Source organism: Dipodomys spectabilis, unplaced genomic scaffold (assembly GCF_019054845.1).
Source record: "Dipodomys spectabilis isolate Male_0828 unplaced genomic scaffold, ASM1905484v1 ptg000004l, whole genome shotgun sequence".
Taxonomy (NCBI): domain Eukaryota; kingdom Metazoa; phylum Chordata; class Mammalia; order Rodentia; family Heteromyidae; genus Dipodomys; species Dipodomys spectabilis.
In genome coordinates this window covers 7,709,046-7,731,653 of record NW_024870681.1, presented here as the reverse complement: position 1 = coordinate 7,731,653, position 22,608 = coordinate 7,709,046, and the positions used below count along the sequence as shown (strand labels likewise).

The 22,608-nt window shown below is 40.9% G+C and overlaps 1 protein-coding gene across 3 annotated transcripts in view; it reads right to left on the bottom strand.

The window, feature by feature from the left end:
* Positions 1-22,608, bottom strand: part of Acaca (acetyl-CoA carboxylase alpha) — a 298,410-nt gene that overhangs the window by 33,257 nt on the left and 242,545 nt on the right. For all 3 annotated transcript variants that reach the window (XM_042690979.1, XM_042690996.1, XM_042690985.1), the window contains 5 exons: positions 12,143-12,286; positions 11,265-11,385; positions 7,169-7,265; positions 2,621-2,717; positions 110-245 (listed from right to left, as the gene is read on the bottom strand). In XM_042690979.1, the coding sequence (XP_042546913.1) occupies positions 110-245; positions 2,621-2,717; positions 7,169-7,265; positions 11,265-11,385; positions 12,143-12,286 (595 nt within the window). The remainder of the gene's footprint in view (positions 1-109; positions 246-2,620; positions 2,718-7,168; positions 7,266-11,264; positions 11,386-12,142; positions 12,287-22,608) is intronic.

Genomic DNA, 22,608 nt, shown 5'->3' with positions numbered 1-22,608 from the left:
ATGAGCTGTCAGAATAGCCATAGGCCATGCAGAATGTATATCTTACCTCCTGTCCTCTCTTACTCAATAACTAGTAATGGCCCTTCCCACCCACAGCCAGCCCAATCACCTTTCATCCCTCCAGAAAAGCCTCTCCAGTTGGCAAAGACCATCAGGGGTAGCCCTTCACGGTTGAAGTCCTTGATAGCCTGATAGGTCTTAAATGCAGAGTCTGGGAACCAAACTTGGCCAGCCTGCTGGATTATCTAGTAGGGAAAATCAAAGAAGTGCTAGTTAACAATACTGAAAGAGAACTTTGAAGGCAAACTCTATGAAGTGAAGAAGGCTTTATTAAGAATTGGCAAATTTCGGAAATAGCACCGTGGCTCAAGTGGTAGAGCACTAGCCTTGAGCCTTGAGCTGAAGGATAGCGCTCAAGCCCAGAGTTCAAGCCCCACAACCGACAAAAAAAAAAAGAATTGGCAAATTTAGCCAGGCAACTGTAGCTTATGCCTGTAATCCTAACTACTCAGAAGGCTTCAAAACCAGTTTGGGCAGGAAAGTTCATGAGACTCTTATCTTCAATTAACTACCAAAAAAGCTGGAAGTGGAGCTGTGGCTCAAGTAGCAGCATTAGCCTTGAGCACAAAAAAATACAGGGATAGCACCTAGGCCCCAGGACTGGTATGCACATGCGTGTGCACACGTATATGCACACACACAAAACAAAACAAAAGCTATTATTCATCAAGAGTATCATCTTTGAAATAAAAAATAAGAGAGCACTTGAAATTTTTGACCTTGTTAAATATCCTTCTTTCTGAGTCCTGATACACCACTAATTCCTAGGAATTCTCATTCAGCTTTTCAAAGGCAACTTTAAATGGCCCAATTATACTGCTCTGCAAAACAAGCCAATTATATAGACTTCAAGGCTTTCCACCTCTCTGCTTACTTAGAACAACCTTTTTTGTATTGTGCTTAGTCAAGACACGTGATGTAGGGCTGGGAAGGTGGCTGAGTGGTAAGAGTGCTTGCCTCACATGCATGAGGCCCTGGGTTCAATTCCTCAGCACCACATATACAGAAAAGGCTGGAAGTGGGTGTTATGGCTCAAGTGGTAGAGTGCTAGCCTTGAGATGAAGAGCTGAGGGACAGTGCCCAGGCCCAGAGTTCAAGCTGTACAACAGACAAAAAAAAAAAGACACGTGATGTGACACTGTTGAAAAGTCTCCTCTCTGGTCTCCCCTACTGGCTACTGTCATGATAGATGTCAAGATGTAAATGTAATCCACCTATAAAAAAATATGGGCTGTGCTGTCCATGTCTGGCATTTGGTAGAAGGAATTTTGTCTTTAGTGCTTTCGTGGTATGCTAGGAGACTGACAAGCTGTAGCATTATCTTATTGTGCTCTCTCTAACCCCCCCCCCAACTTAATTTCTTCCTTCCTACCTACCTACCCCTCTACGTACTTACCTTCTTTGGCCAGTTCTAGGACTTGAACTCAGGACAACTCAAAATGTATCTCACAGTTATTTTTTTTTTTTTGTCGGTTGTGGGGCTTGAACTCTGGGCCTGGGCGCTGTCCCTCAGCTCTTCAGCTCAAGGCAAGCGCTCTACCACTTGAGCTACAGCGCCACTTCCGGTTTTCTGGTGGTTTATTGGAGATAGGAGTCTCACGGTCTCTCCTGCCCGGGCTGGCTTTGAACCGCGATCCTCAGATCTCAGCCTCCTGAGTAGCTAGGATTACAGGCGTGAGCCACCAGCGCCCAGCTCACAGTTATTTTCTTTTAATTTTTAATTTAATCTTTTTTTTTTGTCAGTCATGGGGCTTGAACTCTGTGCCTAAGTGTTGTCCCTCAGCTCTTCAGCTCAAGGGGAATGCTCTACTACTTGAAAGACAGCGTTACTTGAAGATAAAGAGTTTCACAGTCTTTCCTGCCCTGGCTAGCTTTGAATGTGATCCTCAGATCTCAGCCTCCTGAGTAGCTAGGATTACAGATGTGAGCTACCAGTACCCAGCTCACACAGCTTTTTTGATCAAAGCTAGTGCTCTACTTTTTTTTTTTTTTTTGTCGGTTGTGGAGGCTGAACTCTAGGCCTAGGCCTGTCCCTCAGCTCTTCAGCTCAAGGCTAGCACCCTACCACTTGAGCCACAGTGCTACTTCCAGATTTTTTCTGCTTATGTGGTGTGGAGGAATCGAACCCAGGGCCTCATAAATGTGAGGCAACCAGTCTACCTCTGAGACAACTTCCCAGCCTGTGCTCTACCTCTTAAGCCATAGCTCCAGCTTTTGGGTGATTAATTAGAGATAAGAGTCTCATGGACTTTTATGCCTGGGCTGGCTTCAAACAATGATCCTCAGTTCGTAGTATCCAGAGTACTTAGGATTACAGGCGTGTGTCACCTGTTCAGCAGTTATTCCCCAGCAAAACCAGTCTGGTCTCCAGCATCTCCAAAACTACTGGTAAAGGCATACTGTTTTTCAGGTAGAACTAAGCTTACAGTCTACCTAGAGTCATCTTTACTCTAAAATTTGGTGGTTTGCAATGCTCCCAGTATATCCATAGGCACTGTAGAAGGAAAACAAGCTTGAAGCATGAAGAAGCCCCAAGCAGCATGTACTTGAGGTGACCTACCTTGGCTTCAGAATCCAGGTTTGCAGGATCGGCTGGGATACTCAGTTCTACTGTACGTGTTTCTACAGCAACTACTCCTACAGGTATTCCTCCTAGCCTGATTTAAAAAAAAAAAAAGCCACATAAGAACCCACTGCATGTTCAGCTTATAGCTGGTCATTCATTTCATTTCCCAATCCCACATCAACACTGGGGGTAAAACTAAAGCAAGCACAGCAGCAGGGGAGACAAAGTCTTCTAAGAGTTAAATGTGAATTTGTGGAGTTAGTATTTATTCTATAAATATGGTAGAAAACCATCCTCAGAATCACTCCAGTACAACTTAGGGTTGTACTAGAGAAGCCTCTACAGTGAGACTCAGTGGTCTATGCACATCTTACCAAACAAAATCTCTGAGCTAATTTTTTAGTATCTCTTGGTGAAGATAATGAGAAATAGTATAAAAGGTATTAGAAGCCTGAAACTCAGGAACTTTTCATGATTGCTAGCCTGGTGGAAACAGCTGTGGTTTTCTTTTTAATTTTAATTTTATTGTCAAGGTGATGTACATTATATAAGTAAGGTAGTGAGGACATTTCTTGTTGAACTTGTTACCCCCCCCTTTACTTTTCTCCCTTTTTCCCTCCCCCCTCTTCACTCTCCCCCCAAGTTGTACAGATCATTTCCAACATATTATCTTGTGAGTATCACTGTTGCATTGTTTCCCTCTTTGTCTTTTGTCTCACCACTTTTTTGTTCTCCTTCCCTTCCCTAATTCAAATAAACGTATATACAATACTCAGGGTACCAAAATCAAATACCATGACAACAGGAAATAAACCATAGTGAGAACAAAACAAAAGAAAAAACAAATCATATAGTACATTAAAACAACAACAAAGTAAAACTTCTTGTGTCCATGTCTTGGGAGTTCATTTCACTTAACACCATATTATATGTCATACATACATGGCTATTGAGCTATTCTGCTCATCTGTTAAGATTATCCTAAACATATACTATTCATTACAAATAAGGGAAACCATGGGACTTATGTTTCTTTGGATCTGGCTTACTTCACCTAATATGATTTTTTCCAAGTCCTTCCATTTTCATACAAATGTGTGGTGTCATTCTTTCTGATGGAAGCACAGAATTCCATTGTGTATATACACCACATTTTCTTGATCCATTCATCTACTGGGGGGCATCTGGGTTGGTTCCATATCTTAGGTATGGTACAGCTGTGGTTTTCTATGGAATATCAATAATGTGGTTCTAAGGCTGGAGCATGGCTCAGCAGTAAGAGCGCCTGCCTAGCAAGTGTGAGGTTCTGAGTTCAGACTATAATACCATTTTTAAAAAGTGGATTCAGGGATTTGAAGGTATAATAAGTCTTACCAATGGGCAGGTAAGTATATAGATGTATGTCATGATAATGATGAAAAATACATGTCAAGAGTAGGTAAGTGATTAAATAAGCCCTTAACTTTCTTTTTCAGTGGAAAGGAATAATCAATAATAATCTTGGTGAAATCTATACCAGAAATATATATTAAACTTTGGCCAGGTACAATGGCTTTTGTCTGTAATCTCCACCAATAGGTGGGTAGAGATAATGAAGATTGCGCTTAAAGACCAAACTGGGCAAAAAAGTAAGACCTCCATCTCAACAAAACAAGCTGGCCATTAGGATATATGCCTGTTGTCCTACTACATAGCTAGATAAGAATATGGTTTAAGGCCATTCCTGAAACCTTATCTGAAAAAAACTAAAGCAAAAGGGGCTGAGGATATGGCTTGAATGGGGAAGTACCTTCCTATAGGAGTAACTGAAAGGCCTGACTTTAAACTCTAGTATTGCCCACTCCCCACCCCTGCCAAAAGTACATACTTAATTTCCAAACTATGTTATTTACCCAGGAAAACTCAGAAAGGAAGGAGGAAAGGTGGGATGTGAGAAGAGGATAAGGAGAGGGAGACAGACAGAGGCAGAAAGTATAGGATGAGTCCTTTCTCTAGAAAATGTGATCAATATTCATTCTCAGTTGCATTCCTTGGGGTTGGGATGGATTATAGTCTCTCATTCCCTACAGCATCTGCATAACAAATTTCCCCATGAAGGATGGTCTTTGGTTACGTTCCAGTTGCCATTACACTGGCCATTGGAAATGGATTCGGCCTAACGGGGGGGGGCGGGGGGGGGGGGGGAGGGGGGGTGAGTGGAGACCACCCACCCCCTTGTCACTTGCCCACACTGAATCAGAATCAAAAGCCCTCTAGACAACCAGACAACGAGCAGAAGGTACACAGGAGGGTTTAGAAATATTTCTGTTCACAATGATTAATAATCCAACTGGAAACTTGTAATTGCAAAAGCCACCCTAAATCGGTAACTTATAACTTATATATTAGGGCCCATGTGACCTAATAAAGAACATCTTTATCCGAGTATTACAGTTATTTATTGAACTTGAAAACAGCTCAGAACAACTTCTGTTTTCTATTATACTTCATATAAATTTTATCAGGCTAGCACATGAAGATGCTACATCTTGTTTTATAGTGTGTCCCTGGACAAGGTGCCATGGAATAATAAAAGACAATTTACAGCCAATAGCACACATATTCCAAACATACATACCAAAGATGAGTTTTGGCAGCACTTACAGTAACAATCCCAGAAGAATACATTTATATTTATTTCTTGAAATGCCATTGCTTTGAAAGAAGCTAGCTCCATTTCTGTTTTATATACTTGTGAGCATGTGTATGTGTTTGGAGTGAGAACTCCAGAACTCATCAGATGGAAAGAAAGGAAGTCAGAGTGAGTATCAGAATAAACAATGGCAGAGCTAAGCAAAGCCAAGCTTTACTGACGCAGGTTGCAGAGCAATCCCTATTCTTCCAATTGTAATTGTAAAGCGTCGTTTTTATTTATTTTTTTATTTCCCAAGGGATGATCTTAAAGACCCTAAAAAGAGGTTTAGCTTTGTCAGCTTAAAGTCTGTCATGTTTTTTATAGACTGGAAAACTGAAGTAGAATATATAAGAGCCAAATTTTAAAAAAAAAAAAGTCGGTCCTGGTGTGATATGAGGAATGCGTAAGGAGCAGTAAGTTCTGGGTGGAAGGGTACTAGCTCTGGTGCATGTCCCACTTTCACCTCCCCAGTGAGAATGTTACTGGCACAAAGAATGATTCTCACTGGGACCTGAAGCCTGGAGTGAGGTAAAAGATCTGAGATTCCAGAGAAATGAGCTGCTAGTTTTTGAGATTTTTTTTTTGTCTGAGCTGACTTGAGGCCCGACTCCTATTTAGAGTCACAGTGGATAACTCTGTCTGTGGGATCTGCCATCTGATGGTTCCTTGTCACTGGCAGCATGAGGCATGCTGACCTGCTGCACTAAGAGAACCACAAAGCCTAGAATTATTTTCAAGGCTAGAATCTAAATCTCAAGCCAATGTGGCATGTTGGAGAATCTTGAGCAGGTGCCTTTTTTCGCCAAGATAAGGAAAACTGATTGCCCCCGGGAGGAAGGTGAGCCCCCTGATGCGGGTCCCTTGGGCAGCATGTCTGTAGCACAGAACTAGATTAAGATCAGCCTTGGCAGGTGCTCGTTATAGTGAGCACTGCAGATTATTTCGTGCAGAGCTTGCTGTTGAGTGAAGCACTTCTTAGAGTGGGTATTAAAATTTAATAGAAACTTCAATTTCTCACTTGAAAAATATAGGTATCCCAGCAACCGATTCCTGCCTATTTTATTTACTCCTATTTCAGGTAAACTTTTTTTTTTTTTTTTTGGCAATTCAAATCTTAATCTAATCTAATGCTGTGCAAAAGATACTTAAAGAATCTGGATGCCAGGAAGGAACTCTCAGGGTACATAGAAACACATGGGAGTCTCTCTGTAATTTACTCACCGCACGCTTCTGAAAGTGGTCTTTGTGGGAGGGGAAGTTGCTGATGGACCATGGCTACTTCAGGTTATCTTTGTAGATCCTAAAAAGCTTTTCTTGGACCAATTTTGTATGATTTTTATTTATCGTTTTTTATTTTTTGGTGTTACATGGGGTTCGAACTCAGGGCCTCACACTTGCTCAGCAGTGTTCTATCATTTGAGCTATGCCCCTAGACATTTTTGCTTTGAGAGTCAAGGTCAACCTCAGACTAAGATCCTCCTATTTATGTCTCACCAGATTACTATAATTACTTGCATACCTAGTCTGTTTGTTTAGATGAGAACTTTTCGCCTAGGCTGTGAGCCTGCCATTCTCTACATCCAAGAAGCTAGGATTATAGGTATACATTCCTTTCCCACACAATTTTATAAAGCAAATAATGCCCAAATCAGCCTTCAGATTAAATGCATCATTGAAGTCCTATACTAAATGACTACTGAGAACCACACTCTAGTTTAGGCTGCCTTGTGAATATCTATAATCTAGTATTTGTGCAAAATTTAGACAAAATACATTACTGGGTAAAATAAAATCTATGTAGTCATAGTTCTTTCCTTTATTACTGTTACTTGGCAGGAAAAAGAACTTCCAAACAAAAGAACTCTTACCTGGCTCTACCAACCACCACAGTCTGTGCCCAGGGCTGCATAATCTCTGAGAAAGATCCATAGTCAAAAAATCCACTCAACCACTGACCTTTCTGGGCTATAGAAAGAAGAAAGGAAACAAAGAGTAAAGATAAGTCGATTCATTGATAATGCACTGAAACTGATGAATTTAAGGTAGGTTTTGGGGGATTACTTTGGGGAGTTTGTTTTTAACCATATTATAAAACATGAAAAGCATTAAGCAGCTGAATGTTCATGTGCCTCCAGCCATCATATCCGATTTCATTTGTTAGTCTGCATAAAAAGACTCATTTATCAGCAAAAGCATCATTTATTGTTAAAAGATGGGGTTCCGCTAGCTAGAGAAGAGTTTGAATGTTTTTAAATAAATAACTTGTTTTTCTTTTCAAGTCATCACAAACATTTGTCAAAAGGCAGCCAAATCATTAAAGATGCTTTTAACACGTCTACTTATATTTTAAAACTTGCCTAATAATTTTCATTCCAATGATTTTCATGGAAAGATGAAACCAGCCAAACAATAATTTTAATGTTCAGATAAAGAGCCAAATTTGGGGGAAAGAAAAGACTCTGTTTCTTTGCTAGAACAGCAACAAGACAGATCAACTTTATTTATAGCTGACAAAGTATAATCTTTCTTCAAGAAGACAGACGTGACCATACATTTCCTTCACAGGGCAAAAATGTGGTTCATATGCACACAGTTACTCTATTAGCTTCCCTTGCACATGTAACTTCAACATTCTAGTTTAAGACAAACTTTTGTTCCACAGGTATGAATGTTTGACCAAGTACCCATAAAGACTTCTGCAAATAACTGTTTGCTCATTTGCCCTCTCAGCTCAGTTTCTCAGTGATTCTTCTAATTTGAACATAGCCCTCTACCCTCTAAAAACCCAAGTCCAAAACCAATTAAAAGTGGAGATCCAAGCAAGCTAACCTCTGCTGACTTAAACAGGATGGAGAGTGTTTTATCAAGACTAAAGTTGTAATTACTGTGTTCTACATTCCTTGCCTCTATGGCCCCGGTGTAAAATGTGATCATCCATTTCAAAATTATCTCTCTATCGTGAGCCCAAAGCTGATCGTTTAGATTCTGGTCTCGTGTTGGGCGTCAGTTTGAAGAATATCACAGCACTATCTCCTCTAATAAATGACTTTAACTTTTCACCTAGAAGATATCTGCTTTAACTTATCACAGGGAATCATCTGCTTTCTTTAACGCTTCTACTAAATTAAAATCTGAAGTCACTCGATTTGGGAGCGAGTGTTAGCAGCACATAGACAGCAGGATGAATTACTAGGAAGTCAATGAAAAAAATATTATCCAAAACCCCCCAGAAAACTTAGTTTATCACAAATTTAATTTCATTTTGTGGATTTCATTAATAACGGACAGGATAATGCCCACCTACACATACATACTTCTATGCACCCCATATCAGAAGAGGGACAATCTTTTTTTTTTTTTGAGAAGTTTTGTGCAGCCCAGATTGGCCTTGAACTCAAGATTCTCTTTTCTTAGCTTTTTGAGACTAGGATTACAGAAATGTATCACCATGCCTGGCAGGAAGCTTAGTTTTGTTTTTGTTTTTGTCAGTCATGGGACTTGCACTCAGGGTTTGGGTGCTGTCCTTGGGCTCTTTTGCTCAAGACTAGTGCTCTACCACTTTGAGCCACAGCTCTATTTCTGGTTTCTGGTGATTAATTGGAGGTAAAAGTTTCACCAACTTTCCTGCTGGTTGCCTTTGAACCACAATACTCAGATCTCAGTCTCCTGAGTATCTAGGATTACAGGTATGAGCTACCAGTATCCAGCTGAGGAGCTGAGATTTTGATGAAGTAGTAAACCAAATTTCTAGGTACATCAGGATATTGAAATCTTAATTTTATATGCTTGGATGATTGAATTATAGAATTAATTTTAAAACAGAAATGTTTAGAAACATTAGGGGAAAGGGAGCCAATGGCTAATGTGGTTGGGCTTCACAGTCTCCAGAGGGCAGACCATTCTTATTTCAGACATGAAATTTAGAAGCCTGCTAAGGTGGTTCCTTTACATTTCCCAGAGAAATGCTTACTTAAATCTGAATTCTAGAACAGGTCTTTTCTCATTATCATAATCACAGGTAAAAATAAGAGGCAGGGAGAACACTACTATGATGTAGTTAGTCATAAGAAGTCCCAGCCAGGTGCTGGTGACTCATACCTATAATCCTAGCTACTCAGGAGGCTGAGACATGAGGATTGTAGTTTGAAGCCAGCCCAGGTAGGAAAGTCCATGAAACTCTTTTTGTCTGTCTGTTATAGGGCCTGAACTCAGGGTCTGGGTGCTGCCTCTGAACTCTTTCGCTCAAGGCTAACACTCTACCACTCTGAGCCATAGCGCCCCTTATAGTTTTCTGGTAGTTAATTGGAGATGAGTCTCACAGACTTTCCTGCCTGGGCAGGCTTTGAACCATGATCCTCAGATCTCAGCCTCCTGAGTAGCTAGGATTATAGGCAAACTACTCAGAAAAAGCAGGAAGTGGACCTGTGGCTCAAGTGGTAAAGTGCTAGCCTTGAACAAAATAAGCTTAGGGACAGCCTGGTACTGGTAGCTGATGCCTGTAATTCTATCAACTCAGGAGGCTGACATCTGGGGATCACAGTTTAAAGTCAGCCTGGGCAGCAAAGTCCAATAAACTACTCATAAAAGGCCAAAAGTGGCACTGTGGTATGGTAGTGTTAGCCTTGAGCACAAAGAGGCTCTGTGACAATGCCCAGGCCCTGAATTGAAGCCCCAGAACTGGAAGGAAAAAAAAAAGGAGAAATAGCAGCAGCTCAAGGACAGCATCCAGGTCCAAGGTATAAGTTCCAGGAATGGCATATGCGTGAGTGTGCGTGTGCGCATACACACACACACTCTCTCTCTCCCCCAAATCTAAAGTAACAGATGCGTGATCTTACATAAATCTCAAATTCTTTGAGCTTGTAGAATGGTGCTTTATCTCTGAAGGTAGTAAGCTCAAATAAGCTCATATATGGAAATGCTTTTTATTTGACCCAGATTCAAGCTAGTACCCAGGAAGATTTATTAAGTGTTCCTATGAGGTCTTATGTTTTGTTTTTGAGGGTTCCCCCCCACCCCAGCAAAATCACAATCACTATTAAGTATAATGAAAAGTCTTCATTTTTCTTTTTATATATAGCTGTTCTTTGAATAACTGCAATAAATATGCAAAATAAATATGCAAAAAACAACAAAACTTGAGAATGTGATTAAAAATATAACAAAGGCCAAGTGTGGTGGCCACATGTCTTTAATCTCAGCTCTTGGGAGGCTGAGGCAGGAGGATTGTGAGTTCTAGATATGCCTGGCCTACACAGCAATATCTTAAAATGAAGTATATTAAAAGCATCTGAGAGATTTGGGTCTTAAAATAATCTCCTGAGAAGAGAGGTTTGCTAGAACAGCCAAATGGACTGACAAATAAGAATAGCAATATTATTGCCAGTACCATAGAAATGCCTGGGTGGGTAGGTGCTCAGAAATAGCTTGCAGAGAAAAATGTAGTCACATTCTGCTATGGGTTTGAATTCTAACATACACAAACATCAAAAAAAAAAAAAATCCTCAGAGTCCATGATTTTACAGCTCATATTTTAATGGTTTTAAAGTCTTTGAGCTGGAGGTGGTGTTGTGGCTCAAGCGGTAGAGTGCTTGCCTTGAGCTGAAGAGCACAGGGACAGTGCCCAAGCCAAGTTCAAGCGCCACGAGCGACCAAAAAAAAAAAAACAAAACTAAACTAAACTAAAGTCTTTGAGCTTACTGAATAGTAAGTGCTTTAATAACAAAAGGAATAAATCACAACTACACTGGCCATGATTCAATGGGTTACTTATAAATCTCTTATGTTTCATTTGTTCATGAAGGATTTTCCATCCTTTTCTTCATAATGCTGTTTTTAAACCATCCTTGTTTCTAAGAAACTCTGATTTCTTACATACTTTTGTATGAGAATTGGACAGTGCTGAAAAGAAGACTAAAAACTTGATAAGCAAGGTACCCAGAGACCTTTAAACATATACATACTTGGGTGAGGCCGGCCTGCCAGCATCCATCGGGGATCATATGGGGCTTTTGTGGGAACAAACTCGATGATTCTATCAATAGGGTCCTTGGAGTTCAGGAGAGGAACTGAACTATGAACATTCTAAAGAAAGATTAGGGCGGGGCGGGGGGGGGGGGGGAGAGGTGGGGGCGGGAATGAGAGAGAGCACAATGATCAGTGAACATTAGTGTTAATGCTTCAACTCAGGGACAACAGAAAAAAACAACAAGGCCCACATATAGAATTATACCTACTGGTCTTGATTATCAACCAGAAGCATCCCAGTTACATACTAAGTTCTGAGGAACGTGCAGGAGTCTCAAGTCTTTTAGGATGTTGGCATAAATTAGTGCATTTTGACTATGATTCACTGTGCCCCTGCTTTTTAGGAAGCTCCCTAGAGGACAGACTGTGGTTACTAGGAAGCCTTACTATGCTGGGATCTGAGCCTAGACAGGCCATGAGTGTCTGTGACTGAAAAACACTAGAAAGGAACATAATGAAATTCAAAACATTTTAGGTAGAAAATAGCTTTAAGGGGCTGGGAAGGTGGCTCAGTGGTAGAGCGCTTGTCTTGCATGCATGAGGCCCTGGGTTTGATTCCTCAGCACCACATAAGCAGAAAAAGCCAGAAGTGGCGCTGTGGCTCAAGTGGTAGAGTGCTAGCCTTGAGCTGAAGCTCGAGGGACAGCGCCCAGGCCCGGAGTTCAGGCCCCATGACCAGACCCCCCAAAAAAAATAAAAAAGAAAAAAAAAATAGCTTTAAGATTAAAAAAAAAGGAGTCAACAGCTTGCAAAGAAATGAAGACAATACCACTGACCCAGTAAGCTGTGGTGGTAACAGCACATAAGGTCTCACCTTAGGCATATACGACAGCCAGTGCAGGACAGTGAAAACTCCTTCAAAGTCATCACACACAGTGCAGTGGGTGACCCCATTGTTGTGCATGATCTGAATGCCCCCAAGCTGGTTATTGGAGGTGTACACTTCTCGCCCGAGAACCTAGAAAAATGACAAGACACGTTTGGGATTACAGAAATAAAGACAGAGTTTATTTCATAATTATCTCTAAAACAGCTTTATTTCTCCATAAGACAGAGATTCTAGCTTATGTGAGTTATTCTGAGTGACTATTAGGACCATATTCATGAACAGAAAAAAAAAAACCACCTTAGGAAAGAGACAATCATGTACACTGCTAGAACCCCAGGAACCTCCTCCCACCAAATAGCTGGCGTAGATATGCGGGGCGGGGGGTGGGGGGGTGGGGGGGGGAGGGGGGAGCACACTTAAGACTCAGAGCTGAAATTGCAATGGTATGTAGATTGGGACTGTGAGGCAGAGGCTACCTTTTCATGTGCAAGTCTGGCAGAGCTGTTACATGTACACATAAAAGATAACATGTCTATCGTCTGACAATCTTTAGTGATGGGTCTCTGTTAAAGAAACCCTGTGGAGGTTTGGGTTCCTCATTTTTTTTTTTTTAAAGGATTAGCTTTTTTGCTTTGCAGCCCTAAGGCTGGTAAAATTCTGAAGCAGCTCACATGGCACACACAAACCCGAGTCTCAAGTCCTCTTTGTGTGTTGGGTGCAGGGCTGTGATTTATTCCCTAGCCTGCGTTTCTTCCATCCTTCCTTTCTCCCAAGGCTGGGGGGAATTCAAGACCTCATCCTAGTGTCTCTGGAGGAGTTTAACCCTTGTCAGGTCAAAGGGCACCTGTAATTGGAAATCACAAAGTTTCCTTTAAAGAAGAAAAATGGAAGAAGAAATATTCCTGGACTTAGAAATTGTAGGGTTTCTTTTCCCCCTTGAAGATTGGTTAATAATTTCTTTCAGGGAGGGAGGCTTTCTGACCCAGCAGATGGAAGCCGGGCAGCCTGATCACTGACTATTGCAAACTGCTGAGTGTGTGGTAATTGCCAGTCATCTAGGGTAGCCCTGGAGAGCTCTAACCAGTTGTGGAGCGCTTACTGTATTTTTCACTTTTCTTTTCCCTTTCTCCTCTCTGAAAAAATAACAAAACAAATTTCCTTCCGTACTAACTTTTATTCATTTTCAGTCTCTGGAGAGAATCTAATAAATTAAGGAACAGCCAACCGTACCTGTTTATTCTCAATTGGCCCCTTCTTGTTAGGTGCTTTAAAAGGTTCCCCTCCATGCAGGGTCAACCCCTACCAAGGTTTTCCAAAGGCTGAAGAAGCTGGTGGCTTAAGTAATAACCTCACTGTGACCCAACTGGCCTTAGTTTCATTTAACTTCAGCTAGGAAGGGCATAAGAGAGTTTTCTGAAAGGAATATGGAAAGCAAAATTGCTCTCAGATTACTGCTTTCTTTGATAAGGAAGCAGGGAGAACAAGCCTTTACAGGCAGCCCCAAGCTGAGCAGCATGCTGGCAGCTCCTTTGAAGGAGCCCTGTGAACAGGGGAGACCATATCTGACCACTGGGCTCCCATCCTCCTCTCAGTCCGTCTTTAATCTCAGCCCAGGCACTGCGGCTCTTTTCTCATTCTCCTGCTGTCTCTTTCCATTTGCCCTCTCTCTGACTGATACACTGATCTCTCGGTCACTCGGCTTTCTGCTCCACTGAGTCCATATTACTAATAACACCTCCGCCACGGCCAGTTTACCTCATGAAGGCAGGAGCACATCATTACAAAATAAACTCATAACTTTGACATTCTAGCAAATACACGCCGTTTGTTATTTTTATGGCTTTAGTCTTTCTAAAAGGCAGAGGACATTACATACCTGTTTCATTTCTATCTTTAAAGTGTGTGCACACACGCACACTTGCACATGCATTGGAAAACAAAACAGAGCAAAAAAAACCCCAACTCAAACAAATAGCCAATGCAGCCAGTCGGCGGGAGACCCTGGTGGAGGCAGAAACCCTGTCACTCAGGGAGGCCATGCTCTGATCTGGCTCTGGTTTTATGGTCGTCATAAACCTGATGGCCCAAAACTGGTCCTTCTGGGACAGACTGCCTCTCTGCTAGAAGTCATTCAGTCTGATCAGCAGTATTTTTAATTATCAAAATAAAATTGGAATGAAGAAAAGGGGATAAAGAGGAGACATTGTGACCCTGGATATCTGATATTCACAATGTATATCAAGAGCCAAGTATTCAATGTTACCTAAAAGAGAGGGCCATTTTCTGCTCAAACACTGTTTTCTGCCCTATTTTTAATATTTGATAATATCCAGCCAGTAGAACTGTACATACTTCTAAACTCAGTAATAAACCAATGACCAAAAAGGGATCAAAGCAGACCAAGAGCTGCATTGTTGTTTAAAATGCACCTTCCTTAGGGCTGGGAATGTGGCTTAGTGGTAAAGTGCTTGTCTGGCATGAATGAAGCCCTGAGTTCAATTCCTCAGTACCAGATAAAGAGAAAAAGCCAGAAGAGGAGCTGTAGCTCAAGTGGTAGAGTGCTAGCCTTGAGCAAAAGAAGCTCAGGGACAGCCCAAGTCCTGAGTTCAAGCCCCAGGACTTGCAAAATAAATAAAATTAAAATTGAATGCTCCTTCTTCAGATGTCATTCCCTCTCATTCCAAGGAAGAGAAGAGCCAGTCCCAGAAAGAGGGGTTCTGTTACTGATCCTATCTCTAGTGTGTGTACTGGGGACTGATACCCAACACACACTCTACACTGAATTACATACACTTCTACCAATTCTCTACCATGGATTTTTATAAGAAATAAATTTGTTTTGTTTTTTGTCAGTAGTGGGGCCTGAACTCTGGGCCTAGGCGTTATCCCTCAGCTCTTCAGCTCAAGGCTAGTACTCTACCACTTGAGCCACAACGCCCCTTCCGGCTTTTTCTGCTTATGGGGTGGCTGAGGAATCAAATCTAGAGCCTTATGCATTCAAGGCAACCACTCTACCTCTGAGCCACCTTCCCAGCTCCAAGAAACAAATTTGAAAGGAGTAAGTTCAAAACCTACCACATCTCTTTCCAAGCTAAACTGCAAAACTCTGATGTTAGATAACACTGTTGTGGAAAAGCAACAGCATTTCTACATCCCTTCTCCTCTGGGTTCTACAGACACCTAATGACAGTTTACTGCAACCAAGAACAGTATGTCTAAGCTCAAGAAATGTCATTCATCTGAGAAGATTCATTTAATTGTAAGTAAGAAAAAATAATCATAGGCTAGACTAATAGAGCATCTAAAGAACCATTTCTGATCAGCATTATCTTTGGAAATGGAGGTAGAGATGGACACACAGAAATGAAACCTGCTCCACTAACCAGAAACAAACAGCAACAATCACAGCTACTTAACAATCAGTGAGGAGAAAACAGTGTATCCCGCCCCCCAACCCCGCATGGGTTCATCTTCACAGCAGGTTTGGAGTATGTATTGGTAGGATGAGGGCACACACAATGGCTCCTGATTTATAGAGGCTGTTGCTGACTCAAGTGGTTTTAATGATTTTAGAATACTTCACAACAAAAGCTCCAACCAAGGAAGCAGAATGTGGGCTAGGACAAAATCCATTCTGCTTAACTCTGAAATGATCACACAAATCCTAATCAGCCTCTAGGAAGATGACAAGAGCCCACGGAGAACCACTGCTCTTTCCTTCAATAGGTTGGCCTTCCAACCTTCAACAGAAAAATCTGGGATCAACAGCTCTCATCATCACACTACTTTCATCAAGCAGGCAAGCTTCATTTATCACTCTCTAATCCCCGACACAGGCATTTCTGTATTAGTCACCTTGCTTGCAACGTTTCAGTTTCCAAATTATCCCTCTCACATATATTTTCTATTGAAATTACAAACTTTTTTGGGGGGGTCAGTTGTGGGGCTTGAACTCTAGGCCTGGGTACTGTCCCTGAGCAATTCAGCTCAAGGCAAGAATTCTACCACTTGAGCTACAGTGCCATTTCTGGTTTTCTGGTGGTTAATTGGAGATAACAGTCTCATGGACTTTCCTGCCCAGGCTGGTTTTGAACTGTGATCCTCAGATCTCAGCCTCCTAAGTAACTAGGATTACAGGCATGAGCCACCAGTGCCCGCCCACCCGGTTTTTGGTTTTGTTTGTTTGTCCTGAGCTTCTTTTGTTCAAGGCTAGCACTCTTATCACTTGACCCACAGCACCACTTCCAGCCTTTTCAGTTTATGTGGTATAGAGAAATTGAACCCAGGGCTTCATGCATGCTAGGTAAGCAATCTACTGCTACATTCTACATTCCCAGCTCACAAACTTTTTATACATCTTCCCAATAAGCATCAATTGGCATTTCAACACAGGAGCCACTTAACAGGAGGTGACATTCCTGAGGGCCCCTTTGCCCTCTAGCTCTAAGTAAAGAGGCAACACCATGAAGAATTATTAGGGATGTCACCATCTTGTGATCCTCTGCTGAAGAATGCTCAGGAAAACAGAGCTGAATCTCAGAGGCAAAGAGGATCTCCACAGTTTCTTGAAAAACTTAAACCTCATCCAATATTCCATTCACTGAACTGGCTTATCTGAAAATTAAGGCACCATATAAAAGCCAGTGATTAGCAGAGATGCAATTGTTAAAGGCTCCACTAAGGATGCTACAGAACCTTTAGAAATTCTAAGATACATAAGAGGTAAAAATGAATGCAGTCATACATACATGCTAAGGTCTCTGCTGCTACTGCTGCTTATCTAGAGACATTGCAGACAGCTCAGGTTTACCATAGCTGACAGGCAATGAAAACAGTCTAATATACCGCCTGCTCTTGCCCTTAAATCCCTTTTTGGAGATCAAGATAAACACGTTCTTCCTTTCCCAGTGCTCCAGACGTTTGACTGAAGTGGCACAGCATTGTGAGGTTTTGTGCAAATGAAATCACTGTGTAATACTGAACGAGCGTAGTATTTACTTGTCAGGATATTTGTCAGCAAAGCACAGCACAGCACAGCATTCAGATTTCGAAGTTTCATAAATGCAACTTAGCTCAATTTTTTAGAAAATTTCTTTTGTCCTGATACATGCATTATGTTAGGGACCTTTAGACTTATATACAAACATCTGCAATCATGTACTAAGATGTGAAAAATAATGATGCATATAAATGATGGAATACAAAAGGAAATATACTGCTGCTTTCCCCCTATTAAGACAATCCTTAGTGGGTTAAGGAATCTTCTATTTAAAGAAGCAGGGAGTACAAAATTTCAAGAATTAGGCTATACAAAAGCTGAGTCCTTACTGCAATCCTCTTCTCATTATGATATTTCCATTCTCAAGAGGATGTGAGGAGACATTCTGTAAATTTACTAAGCAATCATCATCACTGGACTTCATCTATGATTTTAGGTATTAAAAGTCACTCTGGGATCTGCCAGATTATTGATAAAGGCTTGGCTAAGGCACAGAAAAAAATAGATAAGCGAAAGAGTAAGTGAGCTTAAGGGAAAAGTGGTAAAAATGAAGGAAAAAAAAGGAAGAAAGATGAAAGAGAGGGTAAAGGAGGGGGAGAGAAAAGAGGAAGGGAAAGAAAAATGTAATAGCTCATCTCCTCAGTGCTGCTAACATCCTCCTCCTTGACCTGAGAGGACTACATTTTTAAAAGCTGACAAGTAATTCAATCTCCAATTAACAATTTTAAGTGGTGCAGCACATATTACTGTGTAAATGTTTCTCCAGGAATATATCTAAGAGTGAATAGAATTAAATCTCTAGGGCGACAGGAACAGTGCCTCTGTGACCAAGAATATGTGAGTATTCCAAAATACACAGCCATAGGGTTACTTTTCCACCTTTATTGTCAAAACTGGAGATCTAATTGTTGGCTGGTAGATTACAGCTGGGGTAGAGATTCAGTGACAAGCTCACACGTCCAAAAACATCCCTAATTTGAGCCACAGTTGGAGTTAAGACCAAAACTCTACAGGTAAGTGATCTATCACCTGAGTCACACACCTCTAAGCCCTCAAAAATCTCTCTGGAAGAAGCAAATTATGAAGTGATTGGGGTTGCCAAAGAATAAATCAGGGCACAGAGACTATGCTACCAGTGGTAGAAAAATATGCCAAAAAGAGACTGAGATACATGCCAGAAACAGCACTGGAAGGTCGGCTTTCTACAGGGGTCACTGGAGAACAAGTATTTATTAGTTAGCAGAACAATGATAAGGATTGACGGTAGAGAGGGTAAGAAACAGAAACTCATTTCTAATGTAAGGGATGGTGAAGGAATGGATAGTTCACCTGTCAAATGTAGGAGAAACAGTGTAGGCTTCTGTAGAGAAAGCTGACTGCGAAAAGAAATCACTCATCCCAAGGATCCATCAACTGCTCATTTAGCTACAGACTTGGGAGTACTGACAAGAAATCAATTCCAAGTATGGAAATATTTTAAATAACATCTAGTTTATTGAGGTATAGTTTACATAAAACAATCTTGTGCATTTTAAAGTGCACAACTCTATGAATGCTGACAAACACTTGTGGTCATATAACCTCCTCAAAGAAATCAGAGAACATTTTTATCATCCTCAGAAGATCCTTCATGCTCCTTCATAATCCATCCCCTTCTGCCACCCCTAACAACCATTGGCCTGTTTTCTGCCTCAACAGTGTTTCTTTTTGTGGAATGTTATATAAATGAAGTCACGCCATATGTAGGCTTTTCAGTTTAGTTTCCTTTGGTTAGTATAGGGCATCAGATTCGTTCAGACTAATGCAAGTGTTCAGACTAATGCAAGTGTCAGCAGTTGCTTTTAATTGCTGAACACTATTCCACTGTATAGAAGTACCACAAGTCATTCAAACATTTGTCAGCTAATGAACATTTGGGAGATTATCCATTTAGTGTGAAAAATAATTTCTAGGCTAGGTGCCGGTAGCTCACACCAGTAATCTTAGCTACTCAGGGGGCTGAGATCTGAGGATGGTAGTTCAAAGCCAGCATGGGCAAGAAACTCCATGAGACTCCTATCTCCATTAAACTATTCAAAAAAGCCAGAAGTGGCTCAAGTGGTAGAGTGCTTGCCTTGAACAAAAGAAGCTCAGGAACAATGCCCAGGCCCAGAGTTCAAGCCCCAAGAACCGGCCAAGAAAAAAAGAAAAAAACCTAACTTTTATATTCATGTCTGTATAGACAATATGTTTTCTGGGGCTTAGTGGTAGAGTGCTTGCCTAGTATGAATGAAGCCCTGGATTTGATTCCTCAGTATCACATAAACAGAAAAAGCTAGAAGTGGCACTGTGACTCAAGTGGTAGCGCACTTGCCTTAAGCACAGAGTGGCTCAAGGATAGTGTCCAGGCCCTGAGTTCAAGCCCCAGAACCAGCCCAAAAAAAAAAAAGTTTTCACTTTTATTGAGTAAATGTAAAGGGGTAGGATTGCAAGGTTGTACTGTAAGTGTATAGCTAAGTTTATAAAAACACAAACACCTGAAGCATACCTTTTTCAAAATGGCTATACTCACTGCACATTCTCATTAATAAAAGTATATAATATATAACATACAACATCTTCATCAACACTTGAAATTTGTCAGTTAAACTTTGTTTAAGTCTAGGGCTAGGGATGAGTTCAGTAGTAGAATGCTTGCTTTGGATTAGATCCTCAGCACCTTTAAAGCAAACACTAATTTTGGGAAAATTTACTGGTGTCAATTGTGGTTTTAATGAGCACTTCTCTAATGAACAATGATAAGCATCTTTTCAAGCAGTTATTTTCATCCTGATGTATTTTGGGTCTTGTTTATTCAAATTTCTTGCCCATGTTTTTATTATTTATTATTGAGTGCTGAAAATTCCTTTTTTTTTTTTGGTAGTATTGGGACTTTAACTCAGAGTTTCATGCTCACACTTGTCTTTCATTTAAGACTAATGTTTTATCACTTGAGCCATGCCTCCAGTTTTTTTACTGGTTAACTGGAGATAAAAATCTATTGGACCTTACTGGCCAGACTTGCTTTGAACACTGATCCTTAGCTATCAGCCTCCTAAGTAGCAACAACCATAGGCATGAACCACCAGCAACTGGATTTTGGGGGGGGGGGGGGGGGGGCGGCAGAGGGGGAGGCAGTACTCAGGGCCTCATGCATGCTCAACTTGCTTGTCAGGCTGATATGCTACCAATAAGCCATGCCTCCAGCCCTGCTTTTTTGTAAAAACAAGAGAGAGTCTTGGCTGACTTTTCTGCCTGGGCTGCCCTTGAACCATGATCCTCAGGAATTCTGCCTCTTAAGTAGCTAGGATCATAAGCATGAGCTGCTACAACCTGGGTCTGAAAATTCTTTATGTTTTGAATACTAGTCTTTTATTAAGCATGTATTTTCTAAAGATAGAAAAAAGTCAAATTTTCAGTTATGTACTGATTAATTATTCTCAATAGACTGGTATTGAAGAAAGGGGGCTATGTGACCAACTGCCCATGCCCACAGGGGCCAGGCACCAGTTTGGTGCTTTATTAAAAAGCCTGGCTTCTTAGGGAACAGCATGGCTCTTCAACTCTGTATCTCTGTAGCCTTTTTGTAGTTTCCGCATTTTAGTTTTACCCTTAGAGACTATGAAAAGTGTAATACTCTCTTTTGGCCTAAGTTTTAAGCTCCATGAGAGCAGGAATTGCATTTATATTTCCAGAATACAAGAACAGCTTTATATATAAAATATACACAATTAATACATGTGAACTACTACAATTCTTAGTAGGTTATATACAAACTCAACTTTTTGAGCACTTTGAACTACTATAAATAAATCTTTCATATTCATGTTATAATGTGTAATGGTTTTATTAAACAAGTGGCTCAATTTTCTTACTGTTTTAGTGGTTTTCTTTTCCTCCTTCCCTTTCCAAAAGTCTTTACTTGGGCTAGAATTAAACTAGTAACATTACTCTCAAGTCATATTATATTAGGGCTGCTTCTACTGAACTTCATACATCTGTTTTATCTGTTGAGAAATGGGCAGATGGAAAATGATGATTTTTTTCAAAAGTTGATTATATGTTCCAATGGTCTTGACTGTTTTTATTTGCATCTTATGATGCTGGTTAAATTTAGGTGGATTCTTTTCCTCGATAACAATGATTTCTCAATTTCTCAGATATGTACACTATTTTAATGGGTTTAAATTCCAGACACTGGGACATTATTTAAATTAGGAGTCAGCCAAGAACCAACCACAAAAACGTGAGGCCCAGGCATGGTCATCTGTAGTTCAATCTTAAAGCTCTTAAAGCTTCTCCTTTCATAATTCAGCACTCCTGTGTACATTAGCTGATTAGACCATGTGATGGCCACTCTGAATGGGAAGTGACATAGCTAGATTTGGATCCATGAACAGGGGACATTTTTGGCATGATGAACAGCCAGGAGTCAGGTTTCTAAACAGTCCTACTGCCCAGGTCTTTATCATATTCACAAAGCAGTCTGTGCACAGCAAGGGCCTAGGTCTGTCTTCCTTAGAAAAAACTGGAGTCCTTGCATTTCTAATCTACCAACGTGTGCAGTTCTTACACTTTTAATTTATGAGTGTTTAGGGGGGACCTCTCTGACTTGGGAACATATTGGCTTGGTCTAATGCTCGGAGATTATTAAACTTGGAGCTATGCTCCACTATCAGGTCTACAGATCTTTTATTTAGAAGATATGGTGCTCTAAATGCACAAAGAGCTCCCTGTCACCTTCACATTAAAGCCCCTAGTGCCTGGTAAATGGAATTATATAGCTGTCATCTCCTTTCCCCAAAGTTTTAAGAGTACAATGGGCTCATTTTTTCACACTCCATCCCAGCTTCAGAACTAAGAGACCTACTTTGTATTGATTTAAGGTCTCAGAAATAAATAAACCTGCTTCACCGCTGTGATTCACAACAAATTCATGATACACTATTGCATGATATATTTCAAGCTCTTGCTCTGGCTCTCTTTTTCCTCTGGTGAGTGATGGGAGAGGTGGGAGGTAGTGGGGAGCTGCAAAGCTGACAGCCTGATGGTTATTGGAGATGGCTGCTGACTGCAAATCCAAGAGCAGACACTGTTGGAGGAATATGGGATTTTTTTTTTTTAAACTTGGGGGCAAGGGTGAGAAGCTAATTTACTTGAGTTTCTGACTGGGTTGGGGGAGAAGAAAGGTTGAAGGGAGAAGAGAGGGGCTGTCAGAGTAGCAAGCTTCAAGCTAACACTGATCTACAAAGACAAAGCTATGAACATGTGAAGAAAGTGAAGGAAACCTACCATGTGAAGGTGTAACAAATGAGTGACTGGAAAATGAAGCACCTGAAGAAATAGCTTTGCCTAAGGGACCATGTTCATAGACCTAAATGGGTACTTAGTTTGAGTTCAGGGGCAATGCTTTTGTAGAGGCAGGAAGCACAGA